The sequence below is a fragment of the Desmodus rotundus genome, chromosome 9, assembly GCF_022682495.2.
Source record: "Desmodus rotundus isolate HL8 chromosome 9, HLdesRot8A.1, whole genome shotgun sequence".
NCBI lineage: Eukaryota > Metazoa > Chordata > Mammalia > Chiroptera > Phyllostomidae > Desmodus > Desmodus rotundus.
Window position 1 is genome coordinate 47146383 of NC_071395.1, and position 23443 is coordinate 47169825.

The 23443-nt window shown below is 51.0% G+C and overlaps 1 protein-coding gene across 1 annotated transcript in view; it reads right to left on the reverse strand.

Moving 5' to 3' along the window:
• BRD4 (bromodomain containing 4) overlaps positions 1-23443 on the reverse strand; it is a 78110-nt gene that overhangs the window by 10706 nt on the left and 43961 nt on the right. The window contains 10 exon segments of the mRNA XM_053911936.1: positions 5603-5713; positions 6722-7017; positions 7309-7508; positions 8098-8307; positions 13207-13335; positions 14157-14519; positions 15147-15427; positions 16732-16867; positions 18136-18273; positions 21907-22225. Of these exon segments, the coding sequence (XP_053767911.1) occupies positions 5603-5713; positions 6722-7017; positions 7309-7508; positions 8098-8307; positions 13207-13335; positions 14157-14519; positions 15147-15427; positions 16732-16867; positions 18136-18273; positions 21907-22191 (2149 nt within the window). The 5' untranslated portion in view covers positions 22192-22225.

Consider the following 23443-nt stretch of genomic DNA (forward strand, 5'->3'; position numbering starts at 1 on the left):
CTGGATTCATGACCAAAAAAGGGCTGATATTTATTTTTAGAGCAAAAAAGCCTCTCAGAGGGCTTGTATGATGCAGCCACCCTGGCCTGTCCAACTCCCAGCAGCTGCCATTATTCCTGGGACTAAAAACTAGGAGGGTGCCTCCAATGGCCACATCCCTCACAGAGAGCTGGTGCAGAGAGCTGGCCCCAAGGGCTCTGATGCCCTCACCGCTGACCGGCCCAGTGCTCTGCATTTTGAGTGTCCTTTCTCACCCAACCAGCCCAGACCCTGACCCCCTGGGGGCAGGGATGATGGGCTCCAGGGGCTACACAGTTGATCCTCCCCAAATGCCCTCACCAGTGGCTGGCCCCACTGCAGTGTGCTTCTATTCACCTGGGAGGGACAGGGACAGAGGCAGCCCAGGAGGTCCTTTCCCTATTCAACTTTAGCAGAAGAGGAAAAGAAGTCGGAAAAATGTCCAACAGGCATCAATGGGAACATCGAAAATGGAAGGACTCCAGGGAGCTGAGTCAGCTGTGGTGAAGTCACATGAGCCACTAGATAGAAGGCGTGCTAAAGGACAGCCCCCATTCCTCGCTTGAGAGAGCTCTAAATGTGTGTTCTTCCTCTGGCTGAGGAGATCTTCCCTGGGCTAAATATCACTTGCCAGGTTCAGGAGGGAAGTGGTTAGGATCCTGAGTCCCAGGAAAAAGATGAAGGGAGAGAAAGAAAACATAATTTTGATGGGGCCTTGCACACAGAGCAGCACCCACACTCATGCATGTGCAGGGAGATTGTCATCACTCTCTGGGTGATGTCACCCACCCAGAGGAACCCAGACGACCAGGGAGGCTGGGTGGGACAGCTGGGCAGTCTGTACACAGGAGGCCCGGGAGGCCAGCCAAGCCAGGCAGCCTTCCCGGAGGCGGGACTAGGCATGTGCTGCTCTGATGGACATGACTAATGCACCCCGGGGACAGGCCCAGGCTCTGAGGAATTCCATAACTTGATGGAGTCCTGTCCCTTTCACAGAAGAAAATGGACTTAAGCTAGAGCTTGCTGGGAAGGAATCTGGAACTGAAGACCGTTTTATTAAGAGTCCGTGTCCAATGATTAGGCAGGACCTACATAGAGGGAGAGAGAAACCAGTGTGAGAGAAATGGTGTGGAATGTACCGTTCCAAGTCACAAGAACAGAAGAACTGCAGACCTAGCCAGCCTCCTGTGCCCTACTCGCTGACAAGGCACCAGAGAACAGCACTGGAGCCTAGAAGCCCTGCCTCAGCCTGGCCAGCTGAGAGCAGAAAACCCTCCTTCCCCTTAGAAGGGCCATGTATGTCTCCAAAACCACCCAAGCTTGTTTATGCTTCTAGACAGAATTGTTTCCAATAACGTGTACCCCACGTTCACGACAGCCATCTCCTCTACCAGTCTTTGAACGTGAGAGGTCTGTCTCTCTGCTTGTCCTCACCTGTCCTACCAGCCTGATGTGCCATGCCGCCAGGCCCCACTGACTCTGAGCTTATCCCCCTGGGTGGGCTTTGCTGCACCCTGCATCTCAGGAAGGTGATTCAGTCCTCCCTTAGTATTTGAATGGAGGAAAAAAAGGGGCTCTTAGGTGTAGGACTTACAGCTAACACCTCATTTCTGCATTCTTACAAACCCCAAGTAACAAAAAAGAAATTATAAAAAGAGAAATCAGCTACGGACACTGTTAAAGGGGGACAAATAAAATAAAACAGGCTGAGGAGGAAAGCTGTTCTTTCTTTTTCCAGGGCATGGAATTCGGCTCCCCTTGACCAGGGAGAGGCATGGGGTCATTCCCACCCACACAGTAGCAGATGCCTCTGTTGAAGTCACGGATGCACTGACACTGACTACATTCCCATGGTCCCTCAGGGCACGCATGGGAAAAACCCGCCCACTGGCCAGCCTCTCTCTCAGGGCACATTCCACAAGGCTAGCCCCGCCCCAGAATCCCACCAACTGCATGCTGGTATATGAGGGGTCACCCGGCAGTGTGAGCAGACGGGTTACTGCCCTGCCCTTCAGGCCTCTGCCTATTCTCCCACCCCCACCACAGGCCTGTCCCTGTCCCTGAGAGCAAAGTAGCACACCTCTGGAGTGGACAGCACCAGGCCTCAAGAACAGACTGGAACCAAGTCCCTCAGAGACCCCATGGGTCAGAAGCTGAGGCTGGCTGTCTGGGAAGAATGCCCCATGGCCTCCATCTGCACTTTCCAGCTCAAATCTTTCCAAAACATGAAGCATTCCTTTCCTCTCTGGAGCTATTAAAAAATACCCACGTGCTCCAATCCTGGGAAAAGGAAACAAGGAGACTAAAATAGCTGGAGTGTGCTCCCACTGCAACTAGAAGACTAGGACAAGTCCAAGAGAACCATTTCAAACTTCCCTGAACCCGGGTCCCAGCCCAGGTAACTAGGGACAGGGGGTTGCTCCTAAGAGGGACACTATCCAGAAAGAGCCAGGCATCAGCAATGTGATGGGGAGAAGCAGGACGAAGAATCCTAGGACATCCCTGGCCCCATGAGCCAGGTAGACATGATCCCAACACTGGTGACAGGGAGGCCACAGCTCCGCCTACAGCCCACCTGGAACAGCAGTGGAAAGGAGGAACCAGGACACTTTTAGCTTGCCCAGCCAAGGTCTACAGATGCCTTAGGGGCAGTGGGATGTTGATTCACTTGTACCCACCCTGTCTTCCCAATACTAAACACTCAAGCAGATCAAAACTTTAGCCAGAATTTTTTTTTTTTTTAATAAAAGACCACACCCAAGTAGAGCTGGTTTCAGAGAATGTGGTGAACAGGCTAACACCACTGCGTGCTGCCGAGTGGGGGAACACATGGTGGCCTAGGACTGGGCTGGCAAAGCAGTGTCTGCCCCCCCACCCTGTGAGCACACTGCTTCCCTGAACTGCAACATGACCCTGAGGACAAGTCCTGTGGCTTGAGTTGTCATCGAAATCCTTGTCTGTGAACAGCAGCCAGGAGGGGTCCATGCTAACAACCCCCAACCCCAATTTAGCACCTCTGTTTGGTTCCTTTTGGTGATTCTTGTCTTGGGGCTGTGTCAGCAGAACTGACCCTTAATACAACTGACAAAAATAGGCCTATTCAGGAATTTTGGCTCCAATCCAAACGGAAACACAAGAACGAGGAGGGACAAACACTTTAAGATCCAAGAGACCAAGCAAAATACCTCTAATGCCCACCCCTCCCCCTGACACCACCCCCCACCCCTCCCCCCACCATCACCAAGGCAGAACCACCTGTAACTGGCTGCAGAAATTGGCTGCCTGGCTGCATGGACCCAGCATGAGCAGCTGCTGGAGGAGCTGACGGGGAAGCGAGTGCAGTTTCCTGTGAGGGCTGGGTGGCAATGGCTGCAGTCAGTGGTTCAGGGTCACAGGCTCCCACCTCAGAGTGTCTGAGGCACAGGGCGCAAACCCACAGGGTGGGTCCTTCCTGAGAGCAGAAGCCCCTGCTGGCCCATGACACAGCTCTCCAGTGCAAACTGATGGGAAAGAAAAAGCCAGGACCACAAAGACAAAAGGAAGTCTTACAAAACCCAAGGTGGGGAGGGCACATGGGGAGAGGGACAAGTTGAAGTCAGCCAAACTGCCAGAGCCTGGGGCCTGCAGACCAGCAGTTCAGACATTGTAAATCTCACCCTCCTTCCCGCCAAGACAGCTGTTCCCAGGACTCTCAGATTACTTGTTGCACAATCTTTCCGATTCATTTAAAACAGGAAAAAATGTGAAAAAGTAAAGAAAAACATGTTGGCAGCAGCAGAGAGCTGTTGGAAATGCTGTCATGGCCACCCCACAAAGACAGAAGTAAGCAGAGCACTCAGGAGCCCTGGAGCTGTCCTGCCAAGCTTGGGGACCAGGGGCAAAGGACACAGTCATAGCCCCCTAAGGTGCCACATTAGCAAAAGCAGTTCACCCTCAGTTAAGCTGCCCTGTTTTAATGACCAGGACCCATGCCATTTTCAGCCTTTACTGTTTTCTTTTGACCACGAGGATTAGGAGAAAGGCTGTGAAACTCTTAGAAGGAGCAGCCCACTAGGAACTCCAGAGTGAAAGTAAACGCAAGGTGTGGCTGGCACCCAAAGTGAGAAGTCAGCTGCTATCAGGAATGCTAATTGGACCCAAGAATACAGCCATCCACCCTGCAGAAGGCAGCAGTCTGGCAAGCCAGCCCTTCTGGGCAGGCATGGAGACATGGCACCCCCTGCTGGCAGACGGATTAAAAAAAAGAGCAGTGAGGGAGGTGGGGGTGAGGGTTAGAAAGGAAGAAAAAACAGGTCAAGGATGGTGACAGAGGCAGCCAGCAAACTGCATACATCAGTGAATTTCATCTCATTTGGGCCCACTAAAAATGAGGTTAATCCAGCATTTATTTGGAGTCCTGGAGAACCCCTCAGTGTCCCCCGCACCCCTCCATAAGTGAATCCTTCACTCACTTGGGAAATCTGGTGCCCTTACTGTAATAGGACTGAAGAACAGTGACAAGGCCCAGAACCCCGTGGTCCCCAGAAGCAGGCTGAGCCCACAAGAGAACCTGTGCACGCACACCTCAGAGCAGCGTCGCTTTTCCCAGTTGCTGTAAGTGATCCTTAACCTTACCAGGTCGCATTATTTACATGAAATGGTCAAGTGGAGTTTATGATTCATTTAGTCAGAATAAAATACAAGAGACAGGACAGGTCCACGAAAGAACATGCTCTGTTGCCCAAACACGTTCCCCACTACGGACGTGCACATTGCTGCCTGCCTGGAGAGAACTGCTTAGGCCCCTAGGACCAGCTCTCAGGCAATCCACAGATCGTCTGCTCAGCTGATCGAACTAGACCTCCCAGAGGCCACCCTGTGGAAATGACTGGCTCCACCTTACAGCACGGTCTGGTCACCAGGCGGCTTCTCTGGCCTCTCTGGGCCAGTCTGAGCTTCTGCTCTGGAGTATCATCAGGAAAGCACACAGCTGGAGGGAGGCCCTCTCCCCACCACTGTGCAGCTCCCAGCGTTTCTACCTGACCCACCTCCCATTCTGAAGGTGTTGCTCATGTGGGGCACACGTGCAGGCCCATGGAGCACGAAGACAAGGACTGTTAAGAGGCACAGGACATGCATGCATGTTTAAGTGTGAGCAGATGTAGGAGCTGCAAACACAGCAGTGAGCATGCTCTGGGGAGGATGGCAGTGCCCTGAACCTGGTGACAGAAGGGCTGACAGTAGGCTGCTCCACCCCTGCCAAAGCCTATCACCTGGGACAGCCGTACTGTATGTGACTGTGATGCAGGGAAGATGACAGACTGGACATGGTTACACTAGGATCAGTGCCAACACCTGGGCCTTACCACCCAGTGTCTTCACCAGTATTCCCCACCCCAGCCCCACAGTGTCAATACCCTCCTCTTAGCCCAGGCCATGAGAGAGCGAACAGGGTGCTGGGCTACCCACCACTCCAGTTAAGAGTGTTAAAATGGTGGCCAGATAGTTCTTATGACCATCATATCCGGTCTCTAGCAACTGGGACATAGGATGACCGGTTTGAATACATGCGGACATGTAACAAGATGCTAAGCAGGACCCTAACCTGTTTCGGAGTCTTCACTGTCAGAAGAGCTGGACTCGCTGGTGCTCTCAGACTCCGAGGACGAGAAGCCCTTCATCTTGGAGGAGCCAGCAATCACATCCACTTTCTCGGCTGCAGTAAAGCAACATGAACTGCGTCAGGCAGGGCCCAACCCAGGGGCTGCTCTTAACCCAGGCTCGCCTCTGGAGGAAGGGCCCGAAGGCAGTCTCTACCCCATGAGTCAGAGAACTGCTCCTGGTGGTGTCCCAAACTCCAACTGGGCCCATGTTTCTCAGTGTTAACACGTTAGCCTACTGCCTGCTAGCCAAAAACTCATCTTATGCTGGAACTTCAAGCTGCCATGTCCCCCCCACCCCCACAGCCAATCTCTCAGAATCCCCTCTACGGAGTTCATAGGATTAGGAGACAGGCAAGAGGGCTTTCCCTTTGAAGGGCTAGGGATCATCACTCAGCAACTTTCCAGGCAGTGGGTAAAGAGGACCCAAAGACCCCCAGAGTTAGTCTGGACTGGGATGAAGACTATGTACAATGTGCTGATAGGGATCCTAAAGCCCTACTAGTCTTAAGACAAAAGCTGAGCCAAGATGAGGCACTTGTAACACAAGGGCTGCCTGGAAGACCCAGAGAGGAGCCACGCTGAGGTAAAGAAGACCAGTAGGCAAGCACAGAACTGCCTTAAGGCCTCTCCCAGACTCAACCCTCAGAGACATCAAGGGGGGTGGGGGTGGGGTAGTGTGTGTGTGTGTGTCCCCGCCTTTTTTTTCTTTCTTTCTTTTTTTGGCGGTGGTGGTGGGCAGGGAGAGACTCAATGGTAGAGGCTGCTCAGAGCAAGATTGAGGACACCACTGTGCAGGTGGGCCCCAGATGGCAACCAGCCACAGAGGACAAGAAAGGCACTGACAGCCTAGGAGTGAGTGCCAAGTGACAGTCCTCCAGAGGTGTCATGTCAAGGACACAGATTTTATCATCAGAGAAAAAGCCTGATGATAAAGAGTCTAGAAGACAGAGTCAACTGAGGTTCCCACAGGGACCTCCCTGACAGAAAGGCAGGGGTAAGCAGCTTGGTCAACCCTCCCTTGACTGGGACACCCCCAAGCCCCAGGGGGGACCCAAGGGCACCTTGAGGTTTCCGTTTTTTCCGCAAACAGGAGGTGACATAGCGTTCCAGTTCCCGCAGGGTGGATGGCTTCAGTGTCTCGAAGTCAATCTCAATCTCGTCAGGGTTGGAGTTCTTAAGCGAAGGCTCCCTTGACTGTATGATATGCACCACTCGGCCCAGCTTCTCACCCGGGAGCTTATTGATGTCCAGACTGAGCTGGCGCTTCTCCTCATAGGACATGGGCTTGCACTTGTCCTCCTCCTCTGACTCATATGCTGGAGGGGGCTTGCTCTTCACAGGTGCTGGCTCCTTCTTGCTACGAAGGAACAATGCAGATGCTGTCAGGAATTAGGTGCCCTGGGAAGCTGGACATTCATTCTACTCCCTCACTGGGGGACTGAGGGGCCACCACATCTCTACCCTGCTGATCTTCACAGGAAATGGGGGCTGCTGTGGTCTGTCCCTGTCATCTGTACTATGCTACCTACCACCCTCCCCCGCCCCCCCAAACCTGGTGACTGCTCATCCCTGGGAGAACGGCAGAGGCGATCACAACCCATGACTGGGGCAGGATATGTCCTCATCAGGGCATTTGGGTGGCACAGACCTTGTGTTACTGTTGCTGCTGTTGTTTTTCTTGGTCTTTTTGGGAGGAAGCTCCTTGGCTTTGCTTTTCTTATTCTCTTCCATTTCCTCTTTCTTTTTGTGCTTTTCTTTTTTCTTTTCTTTCTTATCTTTCTCTTTTTTCTTTGGTTTGTTCTGCTGGGGCTGTGAGAGGGCTGCAAGCTGCTCGTGCACGGCTTTGAGCTATGAAGCATACAGGCAAAACACAAGCCTGTCACCCTGGTCTTGGTCAGGAACCCCAAGCATCAGGGCCCAGGGATAAAGGAGGGGGCTGGTACTTAGCTCTGTGACCTGCTACCTCATCAGATTTCCAAAGTTCTCATGCCCACCCAGGCCCTGGACTCCAAAGCTGCCCAGAGGAGCTGCCTAAACTGACAGATGCTAAGCCCTCTGGCCATCCTGGACCCAGGATGAGGATCCCTAGGAAACTGGGCAGGGGTACAAACCCATGTTGGTACTAAGGGCCTACTGGCCAGATTGTAGGGAGCAGAGAGCAACCACACAGTCCCAGGAGAGATGAAAAATCTAGCTTGGCCTCCTTCCAGACACTGGAAAGACCCAGAAGCTTTGCCTCTGCCCAAAGAGCAGCCATGTCTCTCTACCTCCACATGCTGAATACGTATGTTCATATGCCTGTGACCTTTCACAAGGGCACCACTGGAGTTCTGTTCCTGCCAGGATCCAGAACCACAACCATCTTGTGAGACCTCTAGGGAAACTGCCCGGTCCATGGATTCCAGGAGACTGGGGATAGGGATGCTTGTGCCCTCACCTGCTCCTGGAGCTCCGCCAGCCGCTGTGCTCGCTCCTCCTCAGAGTCATCAGTTGAGCTGTCACTGTCCGAGGAGCTATCACTGCTGCTGTCACTGGACGAGGGTGGGGCCACAACCTTGGTGGGGGGTGGCACCGCGGGGGAGGACACAGACACCAAAGGCTCCTCAGGCTCGTCTGGCATCTTGGCAAAGCGCATCTCGAACACATCCTGGGGGGTGGGGAGGTGTGGGTGGGGAAAGCTGGGCCCCTCAAGGCTGCTGGGTCCCCAGACATGTGGGTGAAGGGTAGCCGGGCTGTGGTGTCACCAGAACCTCACTGGCTGCTGAGGTCAACTCGGTAAGAAGTGGGAGGGTCAGAGAAGTTCATCAATAGTAACCCTATGCCACTAAGCTAAGAAGCTGTCTAGGCCCTGACACTCCACTCTCAAATCTCACACGGAGAAAAAGATGCTCCTCACACACCACCCAGATATGGACAGGGGACACAGAGCACAGCAGGCAACTGCCCACTGCGGACATCAGTCTAAGGATCCTTGATAAAAGGTGAGTTGAGGGCAGGACCCACAGAAAGAGTGCTTAAGGCTCCCATCAAGTTGGTGCTCAATCAGCACATCCCAAAGGAAACTTCTGAATACCGGGAGTGAGTACCAGAACATAACAGTGAGCAGAACAGGAGGCTCTGCCCACCTCTAGTTCACGTTCCTGCAGGGAGCAGGTGAGGCCTGCAATTTTAGAGAGCATACCAAGCAGAGAAAACAGCATGTGCAAAGGCCCTGTAGTGAAAGTGCACCTGAGGGGGCCAAGCCTCCGTTGCAGCAGGCACAGGTCTGTGTCTGCCTTCCCATTCATCAGATCACTTCTGGGGCACATAGCTGAACAGATCCATGCCACTGGCTGAAGTGTCTCCAGGACATACCAGGCAAGGTGAGAAAAGTACAGGATAGTAGGTGTGGGGCTGATGAGAACAGGCTACAGGAGGGTGCCAGCTTTTTGAGGTGTAAGCAATCTGAGCAGAGGCCACAGGACTACTGAACTTGATATCCCACCCCAGGAGACTGAGACCTTCCAATTCTTAAGATCCAGGAATCTGATGGGACTGTGAGGTTATGGAGCCTGGGCACCTGGGGGGATCCAGCTATGTGCTGCCTCGCTAACTAGCTGGCAGGTCCCTCCCTACCTCAAGGGTTTCATTATAGCAAATCCAGTGATGACTTAGGACAGGATAGCAGTGGAAGGAACAGTGCTGGCTTCCACCAGGACTTTTGGACCTGCTTTAAGCCTGGTGTAAGTCAGTCAACATGGTACCTTACAGGATGAAAGGGGCCTTCCCCAAGTGTGAGTTGATCTGACAGCAAGCAATGTAGCCCAGGAGGCCCAGGGGATTGAGCTCTAAGACTGCTGTTTCTAACTGGAGCACACTTGACAGAGACAGCTCTAGAAGCCCTCGGGAAACACAGCTTCAGGTTTCCCCTCCCCCAGGACAGCAGGGCAGGTATCCCACACAACAGCGGTGCTATCTCTTCCCCTCCAGACCACCCAGTACTGCCTCCCAAAGCAGTTCCTTCTCCAGCAAGACCTGGGCTCTCCTGTCTGAGTGCTTTTGCTGTTAAATACTAGAAGGACACCTTTCTAATTTATTCAGAAATAAATCCTGAAGTGGGTCTAAGGGCTATAGAAAAGACAGAAAGAGTAACCAGAGACCACCACCCCAGCTGACAGGGAGAGGAGACTTCAGTGACCCCAGTGGGGCAGTGAGTGTCCCACAGTATCTTGGATGTGGGCAGGCTCAGGTCCCTGCATGACCCACAAACATCTGGAAGATTTAGGCCTGCTGCCCAGAAGCAGTAGGTAGGTGAGAGAAGTGTGTCCAAGAAGGTGTCAGGGCATCAGGATCCCACCAAGGTGGTCATGGCAGGCAGTGCCCAGCACTCGATGCTGCTGGGAGGTGACCTTTTACTAAAAGCAGGAGCTACTTCGTGGCCCTTGTTGGCCCAGACTCCCCTGCCAGCTGCCAAGCAGCACTACCCTTGTCATAAGAAATGTCCCTGTTTCTTTCACACAGGTTGCTTTGAAAATGTGAGGCATCACTTGTCCTGGTAGGTCTCAAGGTAGACCCAGCCTCCCTGCCCAGAATGCTGTCAACTGTAACCCACCTGGAGAATCTGGGCCACATTATGATTCTTTGCACTAGCAAACCACACTAGTTTCAGAGCAAATACCTCTCTCACTAGAATGTTGACCACGATTATTTACACCGGGCTGTATCAGATTCATGGGGAAACATGCCCTCTTCCTTTTAGTGAAACAGAAATGTTTAGATACTAGGAGGTCACAGTGCCTAAAGATGCCCATATAAATTGACCTAAAGCAAGTGCAATTGGAGACCCTCAAGTGACAGTGAGGACCAGCCCCTCCCAGCCAAGCCTGGATATTGCTGTGGGGTTTGGCCATATCCAAGGCACAGAGGCCAGGAAGAGAGGGATGGAATGCAGTCACCAGGAGAACCACTACACATCAGGTGCTGGGGACGCACCCATGAGTGGAAGACACTCCACATATACCCACCCCTCAAAAGCTTCCTGTTCCTGGGATCTAATGCAAGATCCCAATACTTTTCAGTTCAGTTTTTCCTTACTATAAAACAATTTCACACTACCTTGAATTTGCACTTTTCTTGAAATAAACTGGTAATCCACATGGGCACTAAACTCCCTAAATTAGTCACTTCACAACAAAACAGAGGGTAGAGGGCAGAACTACCAGCAGCTCTGGTTCCAACCTACCCCAGGCTCCTTAGGAAGCCTTGAGCCCAGGGGTTTGTGACCATTGCTGCAAAGCCCAGAATTTAGAGGCTGGAAGAGGAAAACAAAGTAGACCCTGTGCCACATCTCAATTCCCAGGTAAATTCCAGTCTTGGGTACTGCCTAACCAAGAGACAATAGGTCCCAAGACCTCTTACAGCAGCAAACAAGGGCTGGGGCTTTGTTCCTTTCTCTCCCTGCTGAGGAATCCAGCCATCTAAACCATGCTGATCCAGGAGAGCTTAGAGAGAAGGAAGAAAACAAAGCCGCAAATGCCATAAACACAGCAACTGTCTTTCAGAGAGAAACCAACACAGGGTGCTTACCACTTTAACTCTGCCGTTCAGCAGAGACCCTCATCCTCTTGGTATGTAACTTTCAGTAATAAGATGACCCCACACCTTGCAGCAGGCAAAGCAGGCTGGGGGTGGAGGTGGTCCCGCACTGAGCTGCCCACCTACGTACTGCCCCATCCACCCAACCTGGTATTTGGGGTCAACATTTAGAAAGAAGCTGCTGTGTGGCAAATATATCAGTGGCCTTGCTATAGGTAAACCCCATGTTTAGGCATGCTCATGCCACTCTGAGGATCATAAAATAAACTCAAAAAAAAAAAAAAACCCATGTAAAACAAACACAAAAATTAGGAAGACAAAAAGCTAGAATATATTAGAGGATACTTTCTTGTTTTTATAATAAAACTGCTCCAAACAGCAATCTTTGGTGCTGGCAGAGAACTTGTTTTATCTGTTTGCATAAGAGCAAATAAAGAGTGGGTATCAACCATGGAAAAAGAACTGGCTGCCCCTCAGTCCTCCCAGGAGGGAGGCGGTGGGGGTGTCCAAGGAGCAGCACTGAGCGCACCACTGCCATCTGGTGACCGTGTATGAGAATTGCAGTAAAATGATAAAGCCTGAACTCCTTCGACGCTGAATTGGTGAACCAGCAGCAATGTGAAGCAAGCCAACAGAGAGCACCAAAGAAAGACAGCCCTCCTGCCCCCTGAAAACCTAAGACAAAATAAAGTTAAGAAACAGCAGTAGAAATTAAAAACCTTCAAGTCTGATTATGTGTTTAAATATCAATAGCCAGGTCCACGCTAATAAAAGTTTTTCTACCCCAAGTGTTCAGAACACATCCTTTGAACCCAAGGCAGCCCCTGACTTGGTCTGGGGCCAAGTTAAAGAACAAGGCAGACTGTGCTTTGGCTCCCATGAGAAAGTAAGAGACACTATGGTGGTAAGTGTGAAACAACATGCAGAGCTAACACAGCTGGAAGGCAGATGGGCAGCAGGGGTCAGGTGACCTCTAACTGGAATGGGCCCACAAGTCGCCAAAATCTTTGCAAGTCCTGACTTCTGCCCTGGAAGCATTTCACAGGTGGTTGGAAAAGCCAAGTGTGAGGAAGCTCCATCCAACCACCAGATGTGGGTGAGACGTGGGATGTGCTAAATAGACCACAGCTACAGCCAGAGCACCTGCCCCTTGTGCTGGCAGGTAGCCTTGCCCACAGCCTGCTGTGCCTAACCCTGAAAGCAGAAGCAACCTGGAGCCTTATATGTATAATTTTAAAGATTAAAAAAAAAAAGACAGATTATAACAGTACTAAATATTGACTTTTATTCTCCATAATTTTTAACTCCTCATCTTTCTAGCAAAGGATAACTGTTGATATGTGGATATGTTTCTCTTTAAAAAAATAAGAACATGGGGTCAATTTATACTGTAATCTGCCCCACCCTCCCCCCAACATCTACAGTGTGCACAGTTCAGGATCCACGTGAAGGGACCACGGACCCCATCCATTAGGGCATCGTGGATACAAGAAACTTCTAGAAGCAGCTGCCCTGCAGCTGGAGGGCAAACCAAGGCTTCGGGGCTATAGTGAAGAAATGTCCACAGTCAAGTAGCTACTTTAGATCACAACTGTGACAATGTGTCTACCTGGAAAGAGTGTCCCTCGCTGACTTGAGACAGGTCTGTTTTGCAGAAGAGATTGGGCCATGCACAGCACACACGCTCTTCCGATCAAGGGCAACCAAATGCAGGCGGTGGTGGTGGTTGGGGAGGCTTTCAATGGGACACCCCAAAACAAAACCCAAAATGTCCAAGACCAAAACCTAAAACCAACCCCCCTGCTTTAATTATAATGAAATAATCCCAACATGAAATGTAGGTTATTCTGAGTCCACTATTCCAAAGCAATGCGGCATTACACCAAAACAAGTGACTGGTGAGGAGGCTAGAGATAAAATCTGCCAAGAGCCGTAGAGGCCTGGCCTGCCCAGGAGCTTCCCAGAGCCTCACCTGGAGCTTTCGGGCCATAGCCACCACCTCATGGTCAGGAGGGTTGTACTTGTAGCAATTAGAGAACATCAATCGGACATCGGCACCAAATTCCTGAGCATCGCGGTACTCACGGGCCTCCAGTTTAGACTGAAAAGACAAGACAGTCTGTGTCTGCCTCTGTCAGCCGAGAGAAAACATCAGGGAGGGTTGCTAGCTGGAGCAAGTTGTTGCCTCAGGGGCTTGGGGTTTAACTCCAGACCACAGAGAGAGGTCAACATCCTAGTTCTCAGTGTCAGGTGGAAAAGGAGACAACAGCAATTCTCAGGGTCATGAAGTGCTCTGTTAGAACGCAAATCCACCCATGAGGTCACTGTGCCTAAGGGTCACGTGGACACAGAATCCAGAGGCAGAGCTTAAGCCAGAACTGAAAAGGGAGGACTGGGTCCAGTTCTGACCAGGTGTACACTTATCTTGTTGATACAGAACACTGGTCAAAAAGAGCAGAGCACCCTCCCCCGCTGTGCCCATCCCATGTTTGGGCAAGCTTATTCCCACTTGCAGAAGAAAAATGCAAAAAAAAAGCGTAAAAGAAAACCAAAAAGCCTCAGAATATGACAGTGGAAATGCCAGTACTTGTTTTGTGCCTCCTACTGAGAGAAGACAGGAAGGCCCACCCCATGACAGAGTGCGGCAAAGTCAACAACCCCCCCACTCTCCGAGTATCTACCATATGCAAGGTGCCAGTAGGCATTGGGACTCAAGGCCCAAGAGGGCTTCTCCAGGGACCAGGGGACAGCACTGCTGTCTGTGACCAAAACTGCCACATTGTTTGGGAGCATGCCCCTACAGTTCCCAGCAGGGGGAGCTGGGTTCCTTTTGGCTAGTGAGGAGCCTACCTAGAGAGCTGCTGGGGCAGAGTTCTGGGGTCTCCCCTGGTCCCATGGGTGCCAGCTCGCCCACCCACCCACCTTGATTGTGCTCATGTCCATAGGATGCTTTATGATGTCACAGTAGTCATGAAGTCCCAGCGCCTCCACATCCACGGGCTTGTAGAAAGGCCAAGCGTAGGCCGCATGCTTCTTGGCAAACATCTCCTTGAGGATGCCACTGCAACACTTGAGTTGCTCTGAGACCTTGCTGCTCTTGTCCGGTGCCAGGTGCTGCTGTGAGTCAGGCACATCCTTCTTTGGGGGCTTGACAGGCCGGCTGCTCTCCCGCCGGGGTCCTAGCTTGGTGGTCTTGGGTTCCGAGGGCAGCAAAGGCGGCTCATGAATGGGGTCGATGGTAGTAGGGGTGGTGGTGTCTGCTTTCCTCTTAATACCCTTCTTGGTCTGCCAAGAGTGCAGGCAAGAGGGCACAGTCAGGGGTGTGACCCACAAAGGTGAGCCCTTGAAATCACTCCCGAAGGCCAGGTCTCTCCTATGGCCCCAACCCTCCCGTGCAAAAAGAGGCTCTGTCCCACCACTCTGCTCTGTAGCTGGGATAGACTCTGCCAGGGGCAGGAGAATATGCACCACCGAGTCTGGTATCTGTGCAGCAAAGGCCAACAAAACCTTGTAAAGCAGCTCCCTACTCAATGGCAGGGGTGGCCCCACTCTGAGCCAAGCCTACCAGTAGGTCACTTTGGAAGGCACGTTTCAGAAACTATTAAGTCAGCCTCTGCCAACATGCATGGTCTAAATCAGAAACAAGAGGGGACAGCAACTTTGGGGGAGTGCCTCCATCATGGAATCTCTGGGGCAGCATCTTCTGGGCTGTGCTGACTTAAAACACAACATAATTCTCCCTCCCATCCCCTGGGAGCAAGAACAGACTGCACGAAGCACTGGCAAGGATGGGTAACCATCTCTTGCAAAACTCACTGCTACGGATCAAGTGGTGGGGGTGAGAAATGCTAGCTGAGGTGGCAGGAGCCTGCCAGTGGTCAGGCCACACACAAGCACACAAGGAACACTTACCTTCATAGGCTGTGGGGTGGCCGCAATGATGGAAGGATGGCTCTGCACGGGCTGGGGGGCAGGTGGGGGTGGGGGCTGGGGGGGCATTGGTGGGGGAGTCTGCAGTGGCTGGGGAGGCACCACTGTGACAGGGGTCTGGACAATGAGGTCTGGGGTGACGGTGGAGAAGGGGTGAGGTGTGGCCTGCACAGGCGGAGGGTTCTGCTGAGAGGTCTGGGTCTGCGGAGGAGTTGATGCTTGTGTTGTGTTCGGTACCGTAGAGACGCCAGGTTTTGCTGTCCCTACCAACATAAAAGGGACTGGTGGTTAGATGCTGCACCCGACACATGCAAACCAAGCTTGTGGGGACACTGTCACATATGGCGAGCACACATCTTCATAAGCATAACACACAGTGCACCATAATTATTTGCCTGAGAGAATAGCTCAAACACCCTGGACCTTGGCTAAGTCTGTTGACCTGCCTGGGGGGCTTCAACAGTGATGGGACAGTACATCCACATTTCCTGAGTCCTGGCTGCAAGTACCCACTTGGGTACAAAGACCCTGCCTGAGGGGGGTGGGGAAGGCCGGGGCTGAAGGAGAAAGCAACACATGCTAAGAGTCCAGGACTGTGGATGGAGAGTGGATAAATGTTTCTTGGCAACTTCAGGCAGCGCTGTTCTCATTCCCAGAAGCACTGCCTCTGAGTAAATGTTCCTGGCAGGGGGTGGGCATTGGAAGCCATGGTCAAGGCTTCTGGAAAGTGGCAAGCCCCCACCTCCCTGAGCCACGGAAACTGGTCAGCTGCTGTCTCTCTGCAACTAGGTGGGAGGCCCTGGACACAAGGCCCCGCACCTACCCCACGTGCCGACTGAACCCAGGTAGAAAGGGCGGACTCCTTGGCTGAAAGTAGACCAGACACCTCTTGGCAAGTTCGGTGGCTATGGGGTGACTCAAGACTAGCTCTCCTTGGCTACCCCTTAGCACTGCAGGGCAGCTGACTTCCTTCATTCCCATGAAGCCACCACTTCTGAGCAGGGTGGAAAGCAAGGTGAAAGCCGGCTCCTGAGAGAAGCACATAGCTCACAGCACAGCCACCTTGCAAGCGTCACTGTTCTGCAACATGGAGCTGTGAACAGCAAGATGCCAAAGGCAAGGATGGGCATGGACACAGACAAGGTAGGTTCAAATATAGGGCACCAAAAAGCAGGCATGGGTCCAATACCAGCACCATTAAGATAATTCAGAAAACAAGCCACCAAGGCTCTAGGATTGGATATTAGTTAAAATTGTCTTTGGTCAAGCTCATTTCTTTTCTCTAAAATGGAAAAGCAGAGACTATCCATGGCACTGGCAGGGGAAAGAATTCACAAAATTTTTAAAAGGCAGGGCTGTTATGTCTACTTTGGGGGAGGGTAATATAGTCATGGAATCCTGTGGGGCAGGTCCACCACTGAACCTGGCCCCATTGTATCCAAAGAACAGCCATCTTCCTATCACTCCCAGTCCTCCACTGGAGGTGGAGAGGAGCAAACACTGGGGAGAAATAAAGCCGTTTTCTTGCTCTTTCAGTATGAGGTAAACAGTGCTGGGGGTTCCCTACCTGTTTCTTTCCTTCCACGTCCTCTTCCTTTTGCCTGGACTATCATGATCTCCGTTTCTTCTGTGGGCAGTTCATTTATTTTTTGCAAGAAGAGCTTCTCCAGAGCTTCTGCCATTAAGACTATGTCATCTCCAGGCTGGAAGAGGAGACAAGTGGGGTGAGGATCAGAAAGGCCCCCACCTTTCTAAGCAGAACAAGTGCTCCCCACACTGTGCCACCTACCTTTGCCCTAAATCATGAAGCATCATATTCAGGGTCTTCAAGCTGAACCCAAAGCCCACACCCAGCATCACAGTCTCATGTGCCCGCAGATGTGCTGAGTCAGCACCCCCCTCTCTAGTCTCTTACGCTCTGGACCATCTGAGAAATCATCCTAATGCCTTAAACATCTAACAATCTGCCAATCAGACAGGGACCTTTTCCTGATACAATTCAACTCACTAGATATATTTGAATTACATAGGATTTCTTGCTACAGGTATGTTAGCAGGGCTCCAAACATGCTCCCCAATGTATGCCTAAGGCAGCTCACTGGGGCTCCAAGAAATGCCTATCTCACAGTGCCGTATGGGTCCCCAATCTCCCCTCATCTATAACATGCTGTTCCCACTCAGCTCTAAATTGAGAACCTCCTCGTCTGTGCACATTTCACTTAAATCTAGCGGTGAGGGCTGAGACTTTAAAAATGCAATAAACTTCAAGAAACTCACCTACCCATCTCTTCTGGGCAATTTTACCCACTACATCAGCAGAGGTCAAAAGCTGAGTTCTGTATAGTGTCTCCCTCCAGGGCCGTTCTATTTGAAAGGGTTGGTTTTAATCACATCTGTAGTCTGAACTGTAAACAAATGATCGGCTTCATGGCATAGCCGAGCCGAAAGGTTTGGCTATTGGGTTAAGAAGCAATCTTCAGGTCTACATGTAAGATCGGGGGACTCTCGACTCTATGGCCACAAGTTCACAATGGTTATGTTCACAGGTCCAGATAAGGCCCCATCACCCCCTCTCTCATATTGATGTTTCTGTTTGAGCATGCCTTTGTACAACTACATTTTAGTAGCCTTCTTCCTGACAATTTACATCATCCGAATGGACTTTTTAATGGGTCGTCACTGCCTTTTTCATCCTTCTATACATAGTCAAAAACTAAAATACCAAAGGCATAAGAAGCACATGCTTCAAGCTAACAAGGATGGCTGAGAAGTGAAACATGGCAATACCCCTCTCCCCCAAAAAGAAACACAGCCAGCCACAGGCAAGACTATAGGTTCCATTACCCTTGCCTCTTAACAGTCTCCTCTGTCAGACTCCAATTTGCTCTAGCACCCCTGCCCCAGGACTCCAAACATACCCACCTCTTTCTCCTCCCCGTAGGGCAGTTGTACATTGGCCCCCACATCTCACCTTGTTGTAGATGTAACAATTTGTAAACATAGTGTTGAAGTCCTGGATACATTCCTGAGCATTCCAGTAATAGTTGTTTTCCAAGCGCTTCTTTATTGTTCCCATATCCATAGGAGTTTTAATGATCTTATAGTAATCCTAGAGAACAGAGAGAGCAAAAGGACAATGTCACCTCCGCAGTCACATAGTACTTGTAGGTGGACCTACAGATCTCACTCCAGGTCGCTCCACAGATGCACAGTGTGAAGCTCTTCCACGGTGTCAGTGAGTGATCTCAAAGGGGCCGCAATATAAAGTCAACCAGGGAAGGATTCCCAAATGCTGGGTGGTTAATTTGTACAAAAAATGTTCAAGTTTGTCAATAGCCCCATCTGGGAACAGTTTGTCTTCACTGAGATCTTTTTTGGGGGGGGGCGGCGGGGCGGGGGGAGATGTTAAAATAATCTTCCATTTTTAATAAATAATGGGGAGAACATACAGACTTTAAAAAGTAGTTCCTATTCAGTAAAACTACCTGTGGCAGGTTCTACTTTCTCTCCATAATGTGGAATTTTATGCGTCCATAAAATGCAAACTCTCATGAAACCAGCAGTTAAGCCCACCCCCTAAAAATTGGATCCCTTGCTTCCTATCACATTGAAGAACCATGGAACAGACCTCCACCTTCAGTCAAATTCACTGCACTTTCATGTCTTTTACTTGTACACAGTCTAGTCTACTACTAAGGATCTACTAGTACCAGGAAAAACTAACAACTAAACAGATTAACTGCCAAATGAGGAAATCTGCACAGCCTTCACAGACCCACCCCTCAAACCTTTGGATCTTATTCTACAAGTGCCAAACAGAAGGAGCTAGATGGCAGGCACAGATGTCCTAAAGCCCTTCAGATCAAACAGTTTTCCTCTAACTCTAGAATAGTACAAAAACAACCACAGGGGAGAATTTGGGGACAGATAAGGCAGCACTTGGGTTTCCAAGTGGAAGGACCAGAGGACCAGGCAGGGGACCTGCATGCAGCCAGCTAGCCCCACCAACAACCCTGGAATTAGGCGTGGATGGGGGATCAGAATAAAATCCAAGTGGAAGTCCGATGAGAAGGGCAGATCTATGTGTTACCACGCGCCAAGGTCCTGCTCAGGAATGGTGGTGGGCAGTACTGCTAAGGCAAACCGGGACTGTGAGGTTTTGAGTTGCTCTATACCCAGGAGAAAGGAATAAAAGCTACTGGCTTACAGATTCCAGCTCTAGGCATCCTGGCCAGGAGGCCTCAAAGAGGAGACTGAACCAGACTTTCAACATTATTCCATGCTCTGATCACCTCTCCCAAGAGAACCAAGTCCAACTATATCTTGCCCCGTAGAAATTCAGATTTTATTTACAGCCAGAGGTCTCTTAGAATGGTGTCAGGTGCCTGAAGTGGGCATGATGTGTCAAGTGGCTCATGGGCAAATGAGTGATTATGGGTAGAGCATGAGGGAAGAGGTGGGATTAACACAAAAGGGATGTGGTAGGAGAAAGGACTGACAAAGGGGCAGTGGGTTTAGCAGTATGACAGTCCAACCATATACATGTACTGAATGTGAAGGACATAGGCATTCTAGTGAACTGTCCAGCAAGGACCAGGGGCCAGACTGGAGGTAAAGATCTGAAAGGTGTCAGAAAACAAAAAAGCAAACATGTTGGGGAGGCCCTATTAACATCTCCTGAAAGGGGTAGGCCCTATTAAAGAAAAAACTGGGCTTTAGCATGACATTGCTCCCAGTCAACCAGCACCCCTCCCCCCACTCCCCTCCCTCTGGCTCTGCTCCTCACTATCCCCACCTCTCTGAAGATACTGGATCAGTGCTACTGTCCACCCATCTCTCCTTCCTACACCTAAGCTGCTGAGGGCGATGTCAACAGTTAAGAGACAAAGGGAACCCTTGGTCTAACAGGACTAATAGACCACCTCCCCTGTGTCTGTCCTGCTGGCTAGGATGCTCCTGTCTAGAAATCCCAGGTCAGCATCCTTTCTCTCCCTCCTGCCAGTCTCACCCTCTCAGCCCTCTGCATCATCCTACACAAACCAACCCCCTCTTTGTTCTGACTCTGCCGTGTTTCCCTTCAAAGCCAAATTTCTTCAAATGATGGCTTCGCATCCTCACCTTCTCATTCACACCGTCGCGAATCTGGTTTCTACTTCTGCGTCACATCTTCCTAAGGTCACCAATGCCTTCCTAAAGGCCAACAGGAGGGTCAGGTTGGAATCCTCATCTCTGGCCCCCCTGTAGCCTCCAATGTGGAGACGTAGGGGACTGCTCTCTGCTGGCAGGTCTCCTGGCTCCCCTCTGCAGGTTCCCACCTCCCTTCAGTACCCTGAATACACAGGCCCCTCTGGTTTCTACCCCTGGGCTTCTCCCCCAATTTTCTATTTGTTCTGGGAAGGTCACCCTCACCTGTGGACCCCACACAGCCATTTCGGCCAGAGACCAGAGTAGCAAGCTCTTCCACGAGCTTCCCTTCAGTGACAGGTTGGCTGCCTCTACTCTTTGTCATAGTCAATGGCCAAGAGTGGCCTCTGAAGCCCAAATTTGGCGAGGACCCTCTTTTGCCTCCAACCCCTTCCCTGAGCCAACTCTCGACCCAGACCTGCAGTGTCCTCCCTCTCCTGACTCTCTCTTCCCCCGAGTGCACATGACACATACTCAGTGGACAGATAGCACTGGACAGTTGTCACAAATAATGGCCTTCAGGCCAGGAAAATCACGCCAGTGCATTCATTGTTCTTGAAACTGGATGCCTGGCCAAGGCTGAGGTTCCTATAACTGTGTAGCTCTAATATTTACAAACCCCTGCCTCAGTTATCTAATTCCAATTCCTAGTCTGGGGGGTGGGGGTGTAGGGGTGGGACTTGGCAAACAGCAGAGAGCAACTTAAAGATAATCAGTCCTTGGTGCTTTGAAGAAAAAAAAAAATCAAAGCATTTGAAGAAAAAAAATTAAAAGCATTTATCCCTTTTGTTCTCTGAGGTTCAATTAGGGACACAAGTTGAGTTTCCACAATCATTTGCTAGGAATGTGGGCAAACAGAAACGTGAAAGGGGGGGGGGGAGGAGCAGGGTCACAAAGAAACCCCCAACAAACAAGAGCCAGTGCATTGTGGCCATGAAGGGGCAGGTGGGCAGGAGGCTGTGCAAAGAGGCAGCTGGGACAAAGATGTACCCATAACCCACCTCTAGCTAGGCCACCTCCATGAACTTACTCACTCCCTGAGAGATAGTGTTCTATACCTTTCCTGCCCTGTGCTCTGGGTGACAATGAGGACACAATTACCAAAAGAAGAGTGCTCCTGCAGCAAGCCAGCCTCCTCCCTCAGGATTTGACCAATCGCATCTATTTCTCCTAGGCAGGTCAGGAGCACCTGAGAAGAGAGGGGCCAAACCCCCAAGTGCTTCCATTTCAGCTCCCCATGGAATGGAAGGAAAATTACAAGCACTCTTTTACTCTTGTTTTAATTGTTCTCTATATAACATTTCCCAGGATCCTAATCTCTAAGAAACCAGTTACTGCCTAAACCAATAAGCATGTCCTCTGTCCTCCCTCACCTCCGCTCATCAGCACAGCTGAGACGACTCACTCCGGGGCCCCATGGGTGCTGGAGTTCAGAGCCAGGCCTCATGCTTTCACAACTCAAGTGTATCTCTAACCTGCCTGAGAGTCTGTCCTCCCCTGGAGCAGTACAGGAGGGGCCCTGGAGGATGCTACCCTGGGTCCTGCGCAAGCTACTCACAGGGAGGTTTAGCTTGACGGCGTCCACAGGCTGTTGGAAAGGCCACGCAAACTGGTGTTTCCATAGTGTCTTGAGCACCACTTTGAGCAGATATTGCAGTTGGTTGGTCTGCCTCTTGGGCTTGTTGGGGTTGGAGGTCTCTGGGGGTGGGGGGTTGGTGCTGGCTGTGTTGGCTTGCTGGGGTTGGGCCTGGGCCTGTGTTGTAGACATCTGGGTAGTTTCTAGTCCATCCCCCATTACGGGCAGATTTCTTAATCTCGTCCCAGGGCCGCTCTCCGCAGACATGCTACTGATCCCATCACATTCTTCACCAGGCACTCTAAAAGGGAAGAGAAAAGCCACCATCAGCGGAGAGGCGCCACCGTAATGACAGGTGCCCCCCACCACTGGTATAAGAACTGAGCTCCTCTGGCAGAGACTGGTTGGGTCAGGTAGGCCAAGGAGCCACTCCATGTGCTAAAAGGGCCTGCCCTCCTTAAAGACTCATCACCCAGCAGGGAGGGACAACTCATGGAAGTGAGCCAAACAGGAGGTGGCAGGGGCTATTGGCTCTATAAAGCTCTGGAGAAGGAGGGACAATGAGCAACAAACCAGCTTTTTGTAACATCTAAGAGCTTTTTAGGGGTCACTGCCTGAGAGAGAGAGAGGGAGGGAGGAAGAGGAGGATTTGCAAGCCCAAAATATATGTCATTTACATTAAAATTCTTGTTTGTATTTGTGACTCACGAACCAAGGAACCAAGTCCGCAATTCCATTTAGTGAGAAGAGGCCCAGCAGGGAGGAGTAGGAAGTCTGGCCACCTGTGCACTGCTGAGTGTTTCAGGCAAAGCCTCCTACTTACTAAGAACATCTTTTGGCAACTTAATGTATGATTGCTGATTAAAGAAATCCCCCAAAGGAACTGTTGATGACACAATGAATTCATACTTGACCCATTGTTTTACTGTAGTAACTTGCTTTGCAAAGCTTATTTATAGGGATATATAGAGGCCCCTCCATGACCTACATGGGGATGGGGGGGAAGTGTGAGGACCCCCCTCCCAGCTCAGTGCCTGTCTGAGCACCCTGCCCTGTGGACTCCTCTCACCTGAATAACCCCTGCTTTAGGCCACACCAAATTCTGCTGAAAGCATCCTTACAGGGATAAGTTTGTGCACCTGTTCAGTGATTCTAAAGGGACAACTGCAGGGCAGGAGTACACGTTTTTATTGCCAAACCCACCCCTTCCTTACACTGCTGAGAGTTTCCACACTCTATTAATGAGAAGAAACATCTGTTCAAACTTGTGCTGACCATTTGCATCCTTTTTGTGTTGGCTAGGAGCTGCCTGCATCACAGGAGTATCTCCATTTATATCCCCAAGTGGGGATAAGAGAACCTCTCTGACTGAAGAAGTCAGGCAAAGATTTAGAAAAGAGGGCCAAAACAAGACAAGGCCAACTGGCTGGCTCTGTCATGGCTTTCTTCCTGGAACACACTTAGCACATGCCAGGCACTCTAGCTATTAATGAATTACTTTATGATTCAGTCTAAGTGT